General features: G+C 46.7%; 1 protein-coding gene across 14 annotated transcripts in view; it reads right to left on the bottom strand.

Annotated features, from left to right (window-relative positions):
* The window catches only part of TNIK (TRAF2 and NCK interacting kinase), a 393157-nt gene that overhangs the window by 61822 nt on the left and 309828 nt on the right, over positions 1-21507 (bottom strand). For 5 of the 14 annotated variants that reach the window (XM_017346916.4, XM_017346919.4, XM_017346917.4 and 2 more), the window contains 4 exons: positions 10629-10739; positions 9701-9787; positions 8475-8663; positions 6212-7357 (listed from right to left, as the gene is read on the bottom strand). In XM_017346916.4, coding sequence (XP_017202405.3) covers positions 6212-7357; positions 8475-8663; positions 9701-9787; positions 10629-10739 — 1533 coding nt within the window. The remainder of the gene's footprint in view (positions 1-6211; positions 7358-8474; positions 8664-9700; positions 9788-10628; positions 10740-21507) is intronic. The other 9 variants (XM_008266487.5, XM_008266489.5, XM_089330943.1 and 6 more) reach the window with 3 other exon arrangements.

Here is a 21507-nt window from a genome sequence, read left to right as displayed (position 1 = left end):
CATTGTGCTCCCCAAACCCCAGGGCAATAGTGCTGTCCTCCCTACACAGAAGAACCTTCAGAGTGACCTCTTACTCACTGAATGTTGAAAGAGCCAAGTGTAGGGACTCAATATTCTTGTCTGCATATTTTATGTAGTGGTTATGAATCTTCCTGGCTGATTTGAAATACAAATCCAGAAGAGCTAATCTTTTTCATCCCTCCACCCCATTTTGAATCTTCCTAGAGGCAGACTCATTCTCATATATAGAACCAGGCTGTTTTAAAGCTGTCATGTTGGTCCAAAATATTTTAACATGGTAAAATAAGCTCCAGAATCGAAAACAGCCCTCTTGCCTCTATGGAGGGGTAATGTGATCATCTTTCCCACCATGGCTGTGCAGGGTACGTACAATTGGCATCCAGTTGACTTAGGTTTTGAAATTCCATGTCCCAGAAGCTCACCACAAACCAAGTAAGAGTAGCAGCAAAAAGGCAGAAAAAATAAGCAGGCACATGTTTACTGCTGTGTGTATGCATATATGCAAAGTATTTCATCAGCAATACTTTGGCCACTGCATTGAGCAAAAGAACAAACCCAACTTTGAGATAAGACCACAAAGAAGAAGTCCCATCAAGACAGCAATAAACTGAGCCCAAAGCATGCCACAGACTGCTTTCCAAATGCCAAACTCTTTGAAAGAAAGTGAACGTTTTAAACCACTGAAATTGTTAAAAAAAGCAGTTTTCTTATTTCCAGGGAATACGCTGAATAGATCACTCACATGTTCAAGTACCCTACACTATCCGAACTCCCACTATCCAAACCATTGCTCTTTGAGATCAAGAACCCATGAGACTCAGACACATCATTATAAAGATAGCTGGCTGTCTAAATTCTAGCCACATATCATCCCAAATTCAAGAACCAAATACAAGGGTACTTCAAAAAGGTCATGGAAAATGGTATTAAAAGTTCATTTTGATGCCAATTTTTAAATCCATGCATATTTTTTTCATCATATGCATTTCCCACGAACTTTTTGAAGAGCCTTGTATACTCAAAGTGGGGAATACTTGTAATTATTATTGATTTGATACACATTGTTTTAATACACATTGAAACAGCACCCTGAAAGGACCAGTAGAAAAGTCTGCTCCAAAGACTCCATCTGGAACAAAGAAACCATTTTTGAAATAAAGAATTCTATTTTCAACTCACAGCAACAAGGTTCCCATCAGGCCAGTATCCCTGGCTAAAAGGACCACAGGCCACACAGGTCCCTAAAGCTAGCATTGGAAATGAACCAGACAGAATGCAGAGTGCCGATTTTCACAGGCAGTGAACAGGTTTGGTTAGTCATCTATATATGTTATTCATCTATACTCACAAAATGGTGTGTGCTTTCTAACAGTTTACATACTAAGTCCTACCACTAGTATGCTTCAGTCTACAGCATTTTAAAATACACAGTATAAATAACTGCTTGATATATTTTGCAAATTATTTCCAGATGGGTGCAAAGTTGAAATTTCCTGGATTGGAGTTTGTTTGAAGAAATCTGAAAATCTGGGGTGGGAGTCTGGGACAGTGGTTGAGACACAAACTTGGGATGACCACACCCCACACTAGAGTGCCTGGGTTTGCCTGGAGTCCTCGCTCTATTTTCAGTTCCAACTTCCTGCTAACGTATTCCCTGGGAGATAGCAGGTGACGGCTCAAATTCCCGGGTCCCTGCCACCCACGTGGGAGACCTGGATTGAATTCTCAGCTCCTGGCTTTGGCCTGGCCGAGCTGGCTGTTGGAGGCAAATGGGGAGTGAACCAGCGAAAGGAAGACCTAACTCTGTCTCTTTCAAATGAAAAAGAAATCAGAAAAAAAATCTATGAAAAGGTTGTAACAATGAAGTACCCGGCTACATATTTTGTCTCAAGAAAATCTTGTATTAAACCCTAGGAAGATAATACTGCCCAAGTGCTTTTTCACCAAAGGGTCATCTTAACTAGTGAGCAGAAATGTCAAACCAAACACAGATGTGGCGCTACACAGGGAAAGCTGGATAGTGCATGGCAGAGTGATCCCTTCCGATTATTGTGATACCAGACAGAGGTCTGTCCCGTGCCGAGTCACAACTTAGGTCTACTAACTGAACAGGAGAGATCTGAGAGTGAGAACAAAAGATACAGGATTTCAGAGTTGAAGGAATTATCAGTGAATCCAGAGGACAAGAATGGCAGAGATTGATCAATTTCGCTACAAAAACATTTTTTTTCTTATTAGAAGGCTCCTTTAAACATGAAAACTAAAATAACTTTGTAGAGGTTTAGATCACCCCTTCAAAAATGCTATCCTATTTCCTATAGCATTATATGGAGAAATTAAAAATGAAAATAACTGTTTCAGAAATAAAAGTCCAGGTGAGGTTGTATCATCCACTGGGCAGTACAGGAGTCCTGCTGGGGGACTCGGAGATGGATAAAGGCTACAGCAAATCTAGGAGATCTAAAAATAATTTTGTTGACTGCAAGATTTCCAAAAGAAATTTGAAGTAGATAAGAATGTTTAAACATGTATAAGGGCAAACACTTTCTCAACATCAACTGTCAAACTGTTTGGTACACTTGAAAACAATATGTAGGTTACAACGTCTCACTTCACAGTGATGAGTAGCTACTGAGAAAGAATTTCAAAACAAAATTATCGAAGTATTTTCAGAACTGGTGACAGAAAAAGTATGAGGGTGCTTCAGAAAGATGATGGAAAATGGAATTAAAAGCAAGGTTTTTTTTGGGAGAGGGTGCAAAGAAGTTTGAAACCCATGCAGTTTTTATAATACATTTTCCATGAACTTTTTATAGAACACATATGCAAGGATTTCAAATTTTTTGCATCAAAATAATCTTTTAACTTCAGTTTCCATGAACATTTTGAAGCACACTCTTATATACTATATGAGTGCATCCCAATAATCTTTTATAGGATGTTGGTCTTTGTAGGCCTGAGAAGGCCTCACTGAATGGCTAGTATGTGGTGAGCTAGACATAATCATGTGGGAATTCCTGTTTTTCTTCCAAATTGAACATAGTTTGATTTTTGTTTCACTGGAAATTCTGGATAAAAGGAAAGAGTCAATAAGTAACTTCTAAGTGCTCATTAGTTGCTTTACCCTGTACTCACTGGGCACATGAAGAGTTGAGTCATTTAGTCTTGGTAGAATTGCATGGGCAGATGGTTATTGAGCAAGATGGGGGACACCGGCTCTCAGGGGTACCTTTGAGCACAAAAGAGACTCTTGTTCATACAGAATGTTTAGAAGGTGATCTGTGTGAAGCCAGGGCCCGGACACTTTTTCCAAGATCCTTTCCTAATCAGTACTCCTGGAAAAAATATAGATTCCCAAGAGCACACATTTTAAAAGTAATGGAACAAATTATTAGCAAGCTGAGATGGGAAATGAAGAAGTGCTTGGCTATCACTGGGGAGAGATAGATGAGGACACGGGAGATGAACATGAACTGCTTAATGTGAAATCCAAGTCAGAAAGAACAGAGGCAGGGCTTGTATTGTGGCGAAGCAGGTAAAGTTACCACCTGCGGTGCCAGCATCCAATATGGGGGCTGGTTCATGTGTCAGCAGCTCCACTTCCAATCTAGCTCCCTGCTAATGACATAGGAACAGCTGTGGAAAACTGCCCAAGTGTTTGGACCCCTCCCACCCACGTGGGAAACCTGGATGAAGCTCCTGGCTTTGGTTTGGCCCAACCCTGGCCATTTCGGCCATCTGGGGAGTGGACCAGCAGATGGAAGACCTCTCTCTCATCCCTCCTTCTCTGTAGCACTGACTTTCAAATAAACAAGTAAATCTTTTAAAAATGAAAGAAACAAACAACAGAGGCAAAATGCTCACTGTAAGCTATAATGGCCTTGGGAACAAAAATGAATATGCTGAATATTATATGTGTATTTCATTTACATTTGTCCAGTGCTCACAGTTTAAATGTCACATGCATTGCAATACATTATTGCCCCCGGTCCTCCTAATTGTGAGGCAGGAAGTGCAGATGACAAGCTGCATCTCAGCAAAGTGAGACAACTTTCCCCAGGCCACATAGTCAAAGAACCTGACCTCAAGCACACTCCTTCCTGTTTCCATCCAGGTCTCTCTATGTTAAATCGTAAGCAAAGCAAGTAGAAAATGAGGAGAGATGGGAACAGAGCTTTAAAGAAAAGATAATCTGGGAATCTCAAATATAAAGTAGCTCATATAAAAAACAACTCACATGTAGAACACTGTGGAAGGACAAGTGCTGTGGCATTGTGGGTAAAGCCACCACCTACAGTGCTGGAATCCAATATGGGCAACAGTTCAACTCCTGGCTGCTCTAATTCTGATCCAGCTCCCTGCTAACACACCTGGGAAAGCAGTGGAAAATGGCCCAAGTGCTTGGGCCCCTGCACCCATGTGGGTGCTACTGGCTTCCGATTGGCCCAGCTCCAGCCATTGTGGTCATTAGGGGAGTGAACCAGCAGATGGAAGATCTTTCCCACCCACCCACCCCCCCCACCTCCTGACCCTGTAACTCTGCCTTTCAAGCAAATAAATAAATCTTTAAAAAAAAATCCAAGTAGAGAAGTCTTTATTCGCAGGATTTTAGAATCCAAAAGGCTGATGGGAAACAAAGAAGTATTGTGGCCCTGAACAGATCATCGTTTAGAACTATGGCCAGATGACGAGCATGCATCAGAGAACAGGATGGGGTGTCACAGAAATCAAAACACAGTCTCATGCAACACTTGTGTAAACAGGGCATTAGAGCATCCTGTCACTACTGCATGTTGGTGCAAAACAATTTTTAAGTATGTGGGGGGTTAGTAGGGGGTGGCCACAAAGTTAATGCCAGGCCCTGATAATCACATGCCATTTTGAGTAATAGGGGAAAGAAAAAAAGGAACTTCCAGCATTTAAAAAGTGAGGGGGAAAAAGGACTTTCAAATTCCATCGGTCCTTTACAAAGCAAATCTGACTTCCATTCCAATCCAGAGATGGCAGACATAAAGAGCAGCAGAGTCTGTCCTTTTAATGCAGACACTATTGTTCCTTTCCAGCTGAAACCTGGAAAAGTCAAGCCAATGTGACTTTCAGGACAGAAGAAAAACATGCAGGAAAAGGAGGGAGGGAAGCCTTGAACAAGATTTGCAAATGACTGAGCATTGCCATTTGTCTTTACTGCACCCAACAAATATTAATGAGAAAGATAATGAGAAACGCCACGATCACTTCTGGTTTACAAAATGAAGAAATCAAAACGCAGAGGATGAAGCGTAACATCACTTCGCTGATGAAAAACTGCTGGTTTAGAGTGAGGGAGAGAAATGGTTGGGAAAGTAATGAAAGAAGGGGGGAAAAGCCCCATCTTGACAAGACGGTAGAGCGCGGAGTTAGAAAACAGGTGGTGGAGCAGCTTCCAGAAGACGTTGCAAGGGGTAGGGAGACAGCTGGGTGGTATCTTCCATGGCATCTGGGGCAGAAAATCCTGACCCTGCATCACAGGACACAGTGACACAGGCTGCCCACTCTTCCCTGGGGAGGATATTTTCAAGCTTACATCCCGATGAGGATACATTTGAAAAAAGAAAATGGTACCTTTTTATTCTACCAGCAGAGAGTTTAACCCAGCTTAGCAGTTGCTAGCTAAGAGACTGATAAGCTAGGAATTCTATTCCTACCTAAAGTCTTGAAACATGTTACTATTTGGCTGCTCTGAGCCCCCTCACCCTCCCTGGTTTAAGAGATCTGTAAACAGTGGTTCAGAAGAGGAACAGTTCATACATTGCTGATGAGAAGCACTGAAAGACAAGAAGATAAGGATCCTCACATTCATTTTTGTTCCTGTTTTAATAAGTGGGTGTTAAAAATGATGAATCAAATCGAGGCAGACAATTATTTGTTCTTATTAGCACACCAATTGCTCCAACCCCAAAGATAGCACTGCCACTCCTCCTACCATTTACATGTTTCATCTGTCTTCTCAAACATGACCGCCCGCTCGAAGGCTTAGGAATCATTTCATGAGTGCACTGATGGTTAGTTCACAGCTGGATTCTGTTAACCACACCCAGGAGGAGAGGATGTAATGTGAAAGAAGGCTCCTACATATGTGTAGAAGTGCATGAAGCTCAAAGAAGGAGTGCCAGCTGCTAGGAAGCCAGGAACCTCGCAAGACGTCACCCACCAGAGGCAGCCCACACTTATGGTGGCCGGGGACCCTCACATCAGGAGTGCTTGATGACACAGCCATGTCGTTTGCATGCCCAACGGCTCCGTTTCTGTTACCGCTAGGAGCCTGGCCAGGAGGCAGAGGAGGTGGTCTAGGAAACTGTTTGGACGACATCTGCAAAGATTTACCCTCAGGGATGCCAGGGCTTCGGAAAGCTCGGGAGCTGTGCACTGCTTCTGAATAGACAGGATAGGCCAGGAAATTGAGTGACGAGGACAAATAGCAACTAGAAATCAGTGAATTCAAAGTGGACAAGTTCCAATCGGAACGTGCTGGGCAGAGGCTGGAGGAGGGAAGCAGACACTGCTTCGGGCTTTCCCCCGTTTTTGGGGGTGTGTGTGCACGCGGGAGCAGCCCAGAGGAAAGAAGAATGGCTGGGATGCTTTGCAAGGAGTCGTGGTCCTCTCCAGCGGCATCCGCAGGCGCCCCTTTTCTAAACTCACGCCTGGGGCTGGCACCACTGAAGGCCGGGTGGTCAGGCACCACGCAGAGATCACTTAGTGACGCAGCGCTTCTTAGAAGAGGTGAGGTACTTGTGGAGACGCATGAACTTACGCCCCTCCTGTCCTGCGGGCCACGCGAGTCTCTGAGGCCCTCCTTAGCTGCAGTGAGGGCCAGCTGGGGGCTCGTCACTTTGGAGATGTTGGGGGAGGACACACAAATGACCTTAGATCCTAACTCTCGAGTTGGGCTACATCCTTGCGAGCGAGATCGCTTTGGGGATCTCACTGTGGTCCTTGACGTTTCCTGGGGCTTCAGTTGTTCGTCCAAAACAGGTCTAATAGGACGAGCTGGCCCATCTTGCTTCCGCGAGTGACGCTCACCCAGGAGTCTTGATCTGGAATCACTGATTCCTGCAGGTGCTACCGGCATGGCCTTCGCAGAGGCTAGTTTTTCAGGTTTCTGAACACCTGCCACGCTCAGGAGCTGAGGGTCGGGCTTAGCTGAAGGTTTCAACTTGGCATGGCTAGACAATGGCTTAGCAGTGGAGGAAGGCGGCACATCTCTGCCAGCCAGGAAGCATGTCAGCTGCTGTTTAACAGCATAGTGATTCTGCTTAGCTGGAAGAACAGATGGATTACTAAGGGGTCGTTGCTGTACCTGGGAGTAGGATTACAAAATTGAATTATTGATCTAAGAGAAAGAGGCAGCTATTACAGACACAGGTAAATATGGATCATGTTTACAGATTATAGGGGAAAGTGATAAAAATGTTCTTGACCTTAAACCCAAAACATTTTCTTTATAGATTTACTTTTTTTAAGTCTTAAAAGTCATTTTCACTAGAGTATACGATTATTAAATATATATAGTGCATTTTTTAAGAAACAGTCAATTTTTAAAATTCTACCTCCTATAGACCACCTTCATTAACACTAGGAGAATATCATTTCAAACATTTTCTGTACATATGTAAGATACGATAGAAAAACAAAGAAACATTCTTATAAAAATCAGATTTCATGTAAAACATCTGGTTCTGGCAATCTTGCAGTCTAGATAACTTGAAAACAGCTCTAGCTAGAAATGTCTATAAATATATTAGATAAAAATATAAAATAATCCAAACATCCCTTTAAATGACTAGCTATGCTCACTGGAAAATGATGGAAACCCCAAATAATGACAGAACTGAAATCCAGGGTGTATGTACAGGAGCTGACACAGCGCCTCCCAGAAAGGGGGCTGGGCTTGGCTACAGTTATTTTGTTTGCTCTACCCATTTGGTCATCACCCTTCTTCCTCCCACCCTTACTTGAGCAATGAAGGATGAGCACTTTGGAAGTATGTGCCAAAGACATGCGCATGGCCTTTGATTCTGAAAGCAAGCATCACAACCGAGCGTCTTAGGTCTACTGCACGTCCACTGGTACCGCAGGCAGAGTTAGCAACACTGTGATCAGCCACAGAGCCCAGGACGGGCGGAATTCCATACACCCCAAATCACACTCTCCCAAGGACAGATCATGAGGTACCCTCATGCCACAAATTCACCTCGACTTGTGAGAAGGAAAATTCTTCTGAAGAGACACACAAAAAGGACCACGAATGTGGTAAGGTCCCTTGTCACTTCTCTACAGAAAGAATATCATGGTTCTTCCAAAAGCCAAGTAAGTGATGGGTTGTTTTCCACCTTGGAAGCAGTCCCCTTCTAGCGGACAAACTCACTGGAGTCGAAGGCCTGGCCAAAGAGGCCTGGCTTCACTTGCTCACTTACCTCCTTGGCCCATGCTGGCTTCTCACTGGGACTCATGCCTTCTTTGTAATGGTACAGTGGCTTCTTCTCCACGGGTCTCTGCTCCTGCCGCTGATGCTGAAGGGAAACCAAGTAGTCCCTCTCCTGCTTTAGCTGTCTCTGCAGCCTTTCTGCTTGTCTCTGCTCTTCCAGCTGTTTGCGCTTATACTCCTGTCCAGATAAGGCAAGAAGAGCCAGGGAGAGGCCAAATTACCACATGGAAACTCTTGGCCAGTACCAGTTAAGCATGCAATGGAGGGAAAATTAGGCTAACTTACAAAGGGCCTTAACACCAACAGAAGGACAGGAGGACGTCAGGATGTGCTGTAGACATCAGCTACAGCCTGTGTTCATATCTGTGCAAGAATGTCGCTTCATGAACACACTATTGCCTTAATGGCACTCTATACCAAACACCTCTACTTGCAAAGTGACTTATACCCGGGCAAACGGCCATGATGAGGACATTTGGGTGGTCAGCATACAACACCCAAGGAGCCATCCGCTTCTGATTATGTAATCAGGCCACCTAACTCTGTGTAATCAAGTAGAAAACTAACAAAGACAGTGCTGAGACCACATTTTGTTCAATAAGACTGGGACAAACAAAAGCCCTCAGCAAGCTCATATTCGGGCTAAAAACTATCAGAATGCCATTAAATAAATAGTTTAGTATTTTTTTTTTGAAGATACACCAAGAAGCCCACTTGGCAAGCAGTGAAATAATAATAAAGTACTTCAAGTGGAAGCCGCATGAGCAGGGAACACAAAATGTTCCCACTGTAAGGGCAAAGCAAATAGTCTGCAAATGAAATATGACTGCAGAGCTGAGTGCGTTCTGAAGCCAGAGGTGCATTCTGCGCGATTGTACTCCAGCATGTTGCAAATGGCCCTAGAAATGACTCTGCAATAAACACGCTAGTCTCAAAAGTGGTCTGAACTTATCACAAGGTTGGATTCCTGCGAAAGTATCATAAATAGGTGGACTCAATCACAAATTCCTAACAACTGCATTAAATGTATTAGCCTCAGCAAATTGGGTCAGGAAATGTATTAAGTTTTATGGGATTTTTGAGGTTCATGAGGCTTGGAGGATGCCTTGGACTGGCACGTGAGGAAGGCGCACACGCACGCGCGCGCGCGCACACACACACACACACACAGGATGAACACAGAGCACACCAGCTGGCTCTTGGCTTTCCCATTACCAGAAGGAGAGCTTGTTCATGCAGTAGCTGCTGCTGCAAGATCTCTAACTGTCTCTGCTCCTCCTCTAACTGTCGCCTGATGTATTCCTGGAGAGAGGCGGGCAGCAGAGAATTCAGAGGAATAGAAAGAGAGAAAGAGAAAGAGAACCGGTAATTTCAAAGATGACAAGAGCTGCCGAGTATAGAACACAGGAGGGGAAAACACCCAGACACCCCCTCACCCAACAGGAAGAGTGTGCCACACCAAAGCGAAGCATTTCAATGCAGCCAAAGGCACAAGCCCACTGCCTGCAGCAGCTCCCCAAGCGGGTTCACTGCTTGATTGTTACCACTTGGTTTTAATAGACCCAGCTCCATTTTAAGGCTTTTCATTACAGGTTCTTCCCTTTATGGACTCCCTGGAATTAACACTGCCACAAAGTACAGAGGCTCCCATGCAAGCAGCAGGGATAAAACAACTGCTGGATGCCCTCGCGAGCTGTCTTTGTAACAGACCCGTGTGCGGAGTTGGGCTGTGCTATGGGAGACGACTCGCCAGCAGAGGGGCCTGTAGCAATGACTCACAGCCACAGAGCGCAGAGCCTACGTGAGTACAAAGGCCCGCTGCAAGCAACGGAAGTGGCAGGCTGGGCTCATTGCTTATGCTCCAGTGCCACCTTCGAACTGGACACCCCTGGTTGGGAGAGTCAGAAGATCCAGTTTGTCAGGGGAATCTGGCCTGGGTAGGAACCCGGGCTCAAGGAGCCAAGTGTTGCCAAGGTTGTGCATTTGACTTCTTGAATAGATCAGGATAGTTGCTTTAGTAAAAAAAAAAGAAAAGAGAAAGAAAGCAAACCCGCTTAAACCACACCCCAAGCTGCCATAAGAGAACATAGAGAAGGCGACCAGCGCTCGAAGCCAGCTGCAGGAGTCCCCAGCCCGGCCGTACCTGCTCGTGCTCAGCGCGCCTCCGCTCCTCCTCCCGCCGCATCTGCTCCTCGTAGTGGCGGCGCTGCTCCCTCTCCTGCTGCTTGCGCAGCTCCTTCTCGCGCCTTTGTTGCTGCGGGGACAACAAGTAGACGACAGTGAAGGCAGTGGCCGGGGAGCAGATGTTGGAACCAGCCGGGAGAGCTGCCTCCAGTGAGCCCTTAAGGGCAGCGACCTAACTGACCAGGGCATGCTCTCTCCCGGGCCACCAGGTGCAGGGTGGTTGAGAGCGCTTTAGGGTCTCACAGGACACTTGCCATTTGCCATGCAAGTCGACTCTTACTAGGAAATTCCTGCTCAACGCCTTGTCCCAGTGGCTGGTGGGTATTTTATTTACACCAAGGTAGGAAAGTCCAGTGCATAAAGGCTCTTTATCACGCACCACAAGGTAATCACTTCGCAATGCTTATGCCACCCAATCTTTTTTTTTTAATTTTTATATATTTATTTATTTGAACGATAGAGTTACAGAAAGAGGTAGAGCCAGAGAGAAAGAAAGGTCTTCCATCTGTGGTTCACTCCCCAAATGACTGCAACTGCCAGAGCTGAGCTGATCCGAAGCCAGGAGCTTCTTCCGGGTCTTCCATGTGGGTTCGGGTCTCCCATGTGGGTTCAGGGGCCTAAGAACTTGTGGCATCATCTACTGCTTTCCCAGGCCAAAGCAGAGAACTGGATCAGAAGTGGAGCAGCTGGGATTCGAACCAGTGCCCATGTGGGATGCCAACACTGCATACTGTGGCTTTAACCCACTGCACCACAGGGTCAGCCCCCATCCGATCTTGACACTGCACAACCCCAACATTTCATATGTACAGAACTGAGAAATCAAAAGAGATGTGACATATTCAATGTTACCCAGTATATAATGGCTGACTTTGCAAGAAAATTCGCTGACTCCTACACTGGTTACACTAGTCTTTCTTGTATACTCTGCTGCTTCTCTGTGCTTTCTGGAGTGGTCATTTTTTAGGTGTCAATTTTAACTTCTTGCTCAAATAAGACCTCTAAGCTCAGGGAACTATCATCACCTCCTACAATTAATGTGCTGCTGACTGTGAACATTTTAATAGGACCTTTACACATTGTATTTATTTAATCATCCCCCACAGCCTCTAAGGTAGATATTACTATGATCATTTTATATAAGAAAACTGAGAGATTAATTGCTCAAGGTCATGCTCACATTCAAGGTCATACCCAGTCCATCATAAGTGGTGGAGCTGGAGTTCAAAGCCAGGCAATGCAATTTCAGTATCTGAGCTCCATCATTACAGAAGAGGCAATAGGAATGACAGGGAGATCACAAACGGTGTGACTGCTCATTATCCTCTACATCATGCTCTCAGGAAAGGAGAATGTTTCAGGAGAAGTTGGAACAAAGCCAAGCAGTTATAGATTCTCAAGTAGGTATAGCATCCTTGCTCTGTCTTGGAAGGCTTTGGAACTCTGTGGGGCAGGGGAGGGGATCTGCCAGTTGTCCTGATGGCTGGAGAACATGAGTGGCACTTAGCACAAGGGGCCAGTGGCGTCAGACATCCTACATTGTGCAAGACTGTCACACGTCACAAAGCAGTTGCCCATACAACATGCCATCAGCACCCCTTCTGAGATGGATTGCAGGTCTTTTATGTCAGATGCCTGTACTGGCATTGGCATGTCTCCTTCCTCAAACATGAGCCTCACAGAGAACCTGAGAGGAGGCCTGTTCTCTGTCATTCTTAACACGTCATGTCTTCACTGTGTGGCAGAGGAACACAGAGTGCCTGGAATAGAACGAACCGTGACTATCACACAGACAAGCTAGCTCCACATAACCAGGAGAACAGTTTCCATACAAAAGTTCTCTGTCATAGGCCCAGCTGAACCAACCACAGACCTTCAAATTGCTTCCTCCTGTACCTCTGGATACAATCCTCTGGACCTGCTGTCTTCCAGTGGCTTCCGATTCCTGGGTGATAAACTACATTTTTTTTTTTATATTCAGTGCCTATCATTTCTAGTATATGTGCTGTCAAAGTGATCACTCAGTGTCTCTCATTTCTAGATCAGTAATTATTTGCCCACCTTAGAATACAGGTAGGCAATGATGAGCCACTGGAAGGGCTGTATGCAGTCATAGGACGTGATCAGAATTGCACCTTGCAGCCATGGGAGGGGACAAGACTCAGAGCAGAAAAGTGGTTCAAGAACTTTTCACAGATCTAGGCATGGGGCGACAGGGCACTGGTGACATAAGCAAAGACTGGCAGTGAACCCCGCAGGGGATGGCGATGCAGCCAACGGAGGAGGACTCAAGAGCATCCAGATTTTCAGTCGTCCTCACGGGACTGGAGTGGGCGCCAACTTACAAGTAGCAACAGGCAACAGGCCAAAATAAACAGGCAGAACGTGGGGACTATGGGGCGTGGAGAGTGGGTGGAGGTCCTGGCCAAGGGGCTTCTGATGGTACAACAGAGATGAGGGCAAAGGCAGGGGTCTGTGGGGGTAAAAAGGGTAAGTCCAGCCCTAGCCCTGCGATTTTACACAAAAACATCACAGACACGAGGAGAAAACCTCATCTTAGGAAACAACTGAAATATTTGGATTACAGACCCAAAACAGGGACATTCCCAACATGCAACCAAAACAAATCAGTGCCAGCACAGAGAATAAAATAATTATGTGTACAGAACTGGCTCCTGGCAGGAAATAGCCCTAATTTAGCTAACATTTCAAGTTTTTTACTCCAACCATTGGTCTCTTTCTTGAGGGAAAAAAAAATTTGAGACTTTTGAAGATTTAGCTAATTTTTTATGTGACGGATTTGTACATTTTCAACCCCTTTGCTAGGAATCAATACTGTTTTATAATTACATGCCACTCAGGTGCCCATGCAAGGTATACTCAGTATTGATTGCAACTCAAGAGAGCCTGGGCTTCCCAAGTCCTTTGCAGTTTTTGAGAAAGACATGCAAAAGTGACTAATAATTAATAATGATCTCACTCGGATCGGCCGCTGCTAACACATGGAGGCATCTGCCAGAGCTCTGGTTCCTGTGGTGAGGCTGGAAAAATAAATCACTTCTCCAACCTTCGGAGGGCACCCTGCCAATTTCCAGCTGGCGCTGTCTCTGTGCTAATGCCTTTCCTGGAGAAATGTTTCCTCTCTCCCCTCCTAGGCATGGGGCTGTGGAGAGGATGCACCAACACACGCCAGAGGCAGATCACATCGTCAGTCTCAGGCAGACACTGTTAGCAAGCTTTGCTGGCTCTCGCTAGAAGCAGCTCTTTGAGGGCAAGGCCTGTACTAGACTTCTGCTGTACCTGCACCCCCTATGTAGGGCCTGGCACTTGGAAGATGCACCTCAGGGCTAACTGAAATGAACAGAGTGAAAAGGCTGGGGTAAAAGGAAATAACCCAGGATCATCTTAAATTTCGTTGCATCATTTGCCCTCCTATCAATACTTATGACTTTTATCACCCCACACCCCACACTTACTGAGCAGGGTCCTAACAACTGTGCAATCTAGGTTGAAAGCTATTTGTGAGTCTCCATTCCACACTAGTTTTTCTTTTTTTTTTTTTAAATTTACTTATTTATTTGAAAGTCAGAGTTACACAGAGAGAAGAGAGGCAGAGAGAGAGAGAGAGAGAGAGAGAGGTCTTCCATCCAATGGTTCACTCCCCAATTGGCCGCAATGGCCGGAACTGTGCCGATCCGAAGCCAGGAGCCAGGAGCTTCTTCCGGGTCTCCCATGTAGGTGCAGGGGCCCAAGCACTTGGGCCATCTTCTACTGCTTTCCCAGGCCATAACAGAGAGCTGGATCAAAGTGGAGCAGCTGGGACTAGAACCGGCGCCCATATGGGGTGCCGGTGCTTCTGGCCAGGGCGTTAACCCACTGCACCACAGTGCCGGCCCCTCCACACTGGTTTTTCTCTCTCATTGCTTCCTATTTAGGTCCTGGCACCACTGATATTTGCTGCACTGAATACTGCAGATAGGATAAACGATAGAAGGGGTGAAAAAATATCCCGCTGGGCCAGAATATTCTTTTCTGTTAAACACAGCCCGGAGGATGCTCTTCTGAGAAGAGCAGCAGCCACAGCTGTTCCTGGCATGGTGCCTGTTGGTCATCTTAGAGAAAAGCGTGGAAGTTAAACAAGAAAACTAGAGTCTGGGCTGGAAGGAAGGGGAAGGGGAAAAACGAAACCGCATTTCTAGATTTTACTCAAATTATGCGTAATAATGATGGTGGTCCTGCTGTCAGAAAAGAATGCATTGAGCCAACTATTCTAAAACACTGGAGACTTCGCCTATATTGAACTGCCCAGAAGTATATTTTCATGCATACTTTAGTGAAGGCTTTGCTACAAGTTATATTTGTTTGACATTTTGCCGGTTCCTAAAAACTTGATTTTTTTCCTTGCTGGGGGATGATTGACAGTACCGACTGCAACAGTATAAAAGGCAAAAATCATTGCCGCCTTACTCCACGGAGGAGCTCGCCAGGACCTGCCTGTCCTTGCTGTTGGTCGCTGCCCAGGAGGCCTTTTAGAAGACAATTTTTATCTTCCCCATGGTGTCCCCCCTCCATCCTCAGGACATCTCCAGGCAGAGGCTGCATGGTTGTGACTGGGTTTCAGCTTAATGAGGAAATAGTAATCCTATCCCTCTGCTCAAGGGACCCTTAGAGGTAAGACATTGACCCTATAGCAACTATGCAGGACTTCGGCTATTTAAACTCTTGCTGGAGAATACCACCGCAACCCTGACCGAGTTCTTATTAAAGGCCTGGCCCTAAGAAATATTCCTTCTGTGGTATCTGGTGCAGTGGTTAAGCCCCCTGCATCCCATATCAGAATGCCCAGTTCTACACCTGGCTCCTCTGCTTCCCATCCAGCTTCCTGCTAACGTGCATCCTGGAAGGCAGCAGGTGATGGCTCAAGTACTTGGGTTCCTGCCACCCGCATGGAATTCTGGGCTCCTGCCTTTGGCCTAGCTCAACCCTGGATGTTGTAGGCACTTAGAAAATACATTCATTCCCTAATGATGCAAGGTGGATGCTCTCTTTCCAACTGCCTTTCAAATAAAATGAAAATAGATTATTTTTTTAAAAAAAGAGAAAGCTTCCTTGAAAAATTTACAAAAGAAATATATCCCTCCTGGATGTTCATCAGAAAGGCTGTGGAGTTGGGTTTTTTGGTTTTTGCTTCCATTTCTTTAAATGCTCTTCTTAGGTTACTTTAGATCAGCAGAAAGGCGTGCACCTGCACCAGAGAGCTGTGGCTCTTCTAGAAGTGACTTTGACACATGGTTATGGCATAAAATCGCATTTTACAATGTCATCAGAACAGCTGAGTAAAGCTAACCACTGCACGTAAGGGAGGCATACTGCATCGGATGGTATTCACAGCAGTATCGACCTCTGCTAGGCAAGTGCGCAGGGGTCCCCCGGTCTCAGAAAGCTTGCCCAAGTAACTGCTTTACTCTCATCTGATGACCAACAGGCATCTCAGCCATTCGCATTGGTCTCTCCTTGGGGGCTCACACAGCAAGGCCGGCAGCCCACCCCAGCCCACCACTCTCAATGCCATGTGGCACAGGGGTGCCATGCACTGATCCCACCCCCGCCTGCATCTCGCTTTTCTCCTCTACATCATGCTCCTATGCACTGTATTCATTAAACTAATCTTAATTTGACTTGATTAAAAGTGCATTAGCTGTATTCACTTAAACCACCTTAAGCCTTTTGTTTCAAATGAAGATAAGTCATAAAGAAGGATAGAAACCAACCACTGATAGATAAACTTGGCCCTGGGTCCACCTTTGTCATATGTCACTCTTCCTCTTAGGTGACTCAGATGCAATGTCCACGTTGGAGGACATCCCATAGCTGCAAAGCAGCTTATCACTGGGGGCTCCAGGGATGTAGGAGAGCCAACTGGGCACGGGGACAGAACAATAAATCGGAAACAGTGAGACTAGACTGTGATCCTGTAGAGCCGCCCACGCAAACACAGAAGACCACAGAGTGGCTCCCTGTGAATACTTGTTTAGTGACTGTTGTATGACCTTGAAAAAGTCACCTTTGCCCAAACTTCCAGAGGGAGCAGATTAGCACATGTTGGTTCACACTAAGTCTGAGCAAGGATATGCTACATTGCAAAGCAAATATCTAACAATTCAGAATGAGAAGTGACACAAAGCAGAATTCTGGTTAGCCCTTGGAGAATTCCTCTTGCTTTTTATCCCGGATGACCTCCCGGAAGTGCCAAGAGGGGACCCCACTGTGACTGTGGAAGACCTGAGTTGGCCTCCAGGGGACAGGAAAGCAGCTGGGGCAGAATCGAGTCAGGCTCCTTGGGAAGTACCTCAAACCGTCTCCTAACACAGGGCTCTCTGTTCAAAGCCATGCAGAATGAAAGAGCCCAGTGTGGTCTTTTGAATCGACTGCACATCACACGTGCCTCTCACTTTAAACAGGGCTGTTCTTTAAGCTTCCCAGGACTGGACTTGTGGTGAGAGGCATTCACAACCTCCTGGGCATTCCATTTCCCATGTAACACCTGCAAAGTTTCAGACTGGGAAAGACCATCACAAACCAACCACTGCAGGGCTAGGGCACGATTCTTTTCGATTACAACTGGAATGCTAAAGCTTTTATTTTATAGTAAGGGACATTGCGAGGGACAGGGCAACAGTCTGGCACCTCAGAATTTACTATGCAACAATCCATATCATTAAGAATAAGAACAAATGTCTACCTAGTGTTTCCTACCACCGAAGTCCTGTTCTAAGCCTTTTCTAGTATAAATTCACTTGTTCTCACCACAACTCTTGGAGGCAGGTGCTACCGTCATCATCCTCATTTGTCAGATAAGGAAACTGATGCACCTCCAGGCCAATATCTCACTCAAGTTCACTCAACTCTAAGTGCAAAGCCAGGACTTACACTCTGGCTTGCTCTCGCCATGCTGCCTCTACCGACTCCAAAGGAGCAGCCTAAAGCTTCAACATACACAAAGTGGAAGATACTATATCATGCTTTTTGCCATTTTTTCCCCTCTATCCTCACTCTGTTGCATATCTTTTCTTCATAGTTATCTGCTGAGAAAGCTAGACAGGCAAGATTCCACCCATCCATTTCTTGCTACTTCATATTTTATACTGTTTGATAAGTGATCCAACAACCTGCCCTTTCCTGAAAGATGGACTGAGTTAAGGAAGCTTTTCCTTTGTGCTCACAGGGCAACTTCTGGTCAGGAAGCAGCCCCGTGGCTAGGCGCTGCCGGGCACATGTGTGCAAGCTGATGAAACACACAGAAAAAGGGCCAAAGGTCATAAACAGACCGAGTGGTAGGGTGGCTTTGTGAAGCATGCTCTTCAACGGACACCGGTCATCATGGGGATTCACAAGCTCCTGTCTTTGTGCCTCAGTTTCCCCCAGGGAGAGGAGCTATTTGGGTTTTCCTGGATATCATGGAAAGTAATAAGAATGGCCCAATGGACATCCCTGGACCCTCTGATTCTGTATGTTAGTGTGAAAGTCAAGGGCTCATGACTTCTGTCAGTGTTCCAAGGCCTCAGCCTGAGACCCTCAGATCAAATCTTATGAAAACAAGCCCCTGAAATAGACCAGTTTACTGTTCCAGTGTTTGCAGAGATAAGATGAATGACCTCCTCGGCTGTAAGAGGATTGCAAGAACCGGTGACGTCCAGAGACCATTATTATTGTCTTGAAATACTTCTGGGGTCGACATGGAAGGCATTTTCATTTTTTTGGAATAATTTGCATTAGGCCATGGGTATCAGGACTTGCACCAGTAACAAGACACCTTTTCCAGCCGGCACCGTGGCTCACTAGGCTAATCCTCCGCCTGCGGCACCAGCACCCCGGGTTTTAGTCCCGGTTGCTCCTCTTCCAGTCCAGCTCTCTGCTGCGGCCAGGGAAGGCAGTGGAGGATGACCCAAGGGCTTGGGCCCTGCACCTGCATGGGAGACCAGGAGGAGGCACCTGGCTCCTGGCTGCAGATGGGCACAGCACGCTGGCCGTAGTGGCCATTTGAGGGGCGAACGAACGGAAGGGAAGGAAGGCCTTTCTCTCTGTCTCTCTCACTATCTAACTCTGTCTGTCCAAAAAACAAAAACAAAAACAAGACACCTTTTCTAACATTAGCAAGTGTTCAAAAACAGAATGTGCCAACACCCAGGGCCATGTAAGGAAAGACTGTACAGTCCACAGGTTACACAGCTGTGCTGCAAGGGGCCATCGAAGGGGCTTGCTGTGACAGAAGAATTGGCCGCGATCATTTTCAAGGCCCCTCTACAATTCTATACAACTTCCCACTGAAGAAGCCAGGAGTTGAAATGAAAACAGTGAGATTTAAGTGTCACGTGAGATAATGCTTTCTGTGAGACGATTTTGTGGTCACGGTTCTATGGTGAAGAATAACGGAGAAAACCGCGAATCACGAGAAACGCAGAGCAGGTGTACAAAGGGCTTCCGTGAAGTCCCGGGACAGTGGAAGGCAGGTGCACGCAGGAGGCACTGGAACCCATCTCTACCATCCACGCAAGGGGCGCTGCCCTGCACTGGCCTTTCTCCAGGATGAAATGCTCTGTCTTTACAAACTAGCGGGCTCTTCCTGCTCCTTCAAAGTAAAGGAATAGGTCTAGGTAAAGGGATTTCAACTCTCAGTAGCGTTTTAAGCTACAGTCTAGGAATTTCAGCCCAGCAGCCTCAGATGAGCAGGAAACCCCTCTCATCTCAGGACTCAGGTGTCCAAGCCGAGAAGCCAGATCCACTGTGGCACGGCAGGTAAGCGAGAATAAGCAGCCTTTCCGGGATCCACTGAGCAGCTGGGCTCCTTAGATCTGTGCACACCACGCGTCCTCCTAAAGCAGGAGAAGTCTGTGCCTGCTGTCTGAAGCCCACAGCAGGCCCTGTGTGGACAGTGGCATCCCATGTGCCAGCCTGGTCCCCAGCTGCTTCGCAGCAGAGCGCAGTGCGGCCAGGAAGCATTCAGTCTTGATGTTGATGGTAATGACCTCTAGGAATCAAGGGCTGCTCCACCCTCCCCAGCCAGCCACCGCTCTCAGGCATGTCGGGTTGCCTGTAGTTAATGAGCACGGGAATGAAAGGCCACTTCTCAGCGGTGCCAATGAACTCCATGCTGCAGCCCCTGAAACCCGGGAATTACTCTTGCTGATGGTGCTTGCTTCTGGTGGGGCCCAGGGGCGTGGGCCTGTGGCCAGGGAGGTGGCCCTGGTGAGAGGCCACGCTGATTTGCCTGTCTCTGCATCTGCCCACGGAGCTTGCTCACCCTGAAGAGACGACGCAGGGAACATCCACATGGCAGGCAGTGGGAAGCAAAGATGTTTCTTGCTCCATACAACTCTCCTCTTAAAATGCTTAGGCTTTTACTCTGTGCCAGGTTACTGTCCTGAGTGCTATGTACTAACTCATTCGATCCTTTAGAACTACTACTATCCCGTTTTATAAATGGGCAAACTGAGGCATACAGAAGTCACTTCTTGCTCAACATGGCAAAAGCCGAAAGTGGCAGAGATGAGATTCAAACCCAGGCAGTCTCTCGAGTGGCCTGTCTGGATCCCACCTTCTCGGGCAGAGAGTCAGTGCTAAGGTACCGTGTCCCGGGCGCACGAGGGCCTACTCTGCAGACATCCCAAGAGCTCCGCCTTCTGACAGCTCTGGTCTGGAGACCGGGAAGAGAGGAGACTTTATGCAGCCCCTCGGTAGCAGAGATGGGATCATAATCATACAGCGCTGGGCATGACAGCAAGAAATGCCAGCGAGAGAATCCATCAGCAGGCAGGGTTTCTCCAGGGGAAAGGCCTCTGGACTGCTTTGGGAAAAGGAGAGCTCGCAAGTTGGCAGCTGATCCTAGCGAGCCAGGCGCACCCAGAAGAATGAAGAGCGCGCTCTCTTCCGCCTCCTTGTGCAGGTGTAGCCAGGACTGCTGGCTAAGTGCCCACACACAGCCCAGCAAGACCCAAAGGAAGGGCTTTTCTCAGGAGCGGGGCTAGTCCAAGCTCCATAGCAATCAGGAAGGTAGGCTGGAGAAATGAGGCAGGCAGGGAAGGGGCATGCTATCCATAGATATAACCACTAAAATAAAAAACAAATGCTTTGAGAACATCTGCTCTAAAATAACAATATAATCACCCCACAATCTCAACCATCTCACTTGTTTCTGAGTTAGACGTGTGTCAGGCCTTCTGTGTCTACAGTTTCATTTACATCGACACTCCTGCAAGATGAATATGATTGTAGCAAATGTGCATATAAGGAAGCTGGGGCTCAGAGGGGAGGGAATTTGCTCAAGGCCACAGAGCTAAGATTAAGCCTAAGCTTTCTGGTCCACAAAGCTGGGTACTTTACCTCTACGCTCACCCACTAACTGGCCGTGGGAAATCTGGTAGACATTGTTTTCTCTTAATGACATCCTCCCTTTCTACATCACCCTACTACACACGTGCAGTCACCACTGGCCGCCTCAGTCACCTCACTCTCCTCTCGTGCCGAGTTGACCTTAGCCTCTCCTCCCATACTGACGCTGGTCCTCCACCTGACACTCCAGTGTGACATCAGGCACGCTTCTGTGACTGCCACTCCCCCTCATCTCTGATGTCCTGCACCTTCCAAAGGCCAGAGCTCCCTGTGCTGTGTCCAAGTTCTCAAGCCCCACTCGACACCAAGCAGCACCCACTCGGGCCAGACCTTACTGCTCTCTGCACCCACTCCTGCGCCTGCAGTCACTTTCTTTGCAGCAGCCAACATTCCAGTTTCAAAAGGTAGGTCAGGGCATGGTCCTGTGGTTGAAGCACACCAGCGGCTTT

This window comes from Oryctolagus cuniculus, chromosome 4, assembly GCF_051225735.1.
Source record: "Oryctolagus cuniculus isolate XC-2025 breed Fujian yellow rabbit chromosome 4, ASM5122573v1, whole genome shotgun sequence".
Taxonomy (NCBI): domain Eukaryota; kingdom Metazoa; phylum Chordata; class Mammalia; order Lagomorpha; family Leporidae; genus Oryctolagus; species Oryctolagus cuniculus.
This window is presented reverse-complemented; position numbering and strand designations above follow the sequence as displayed.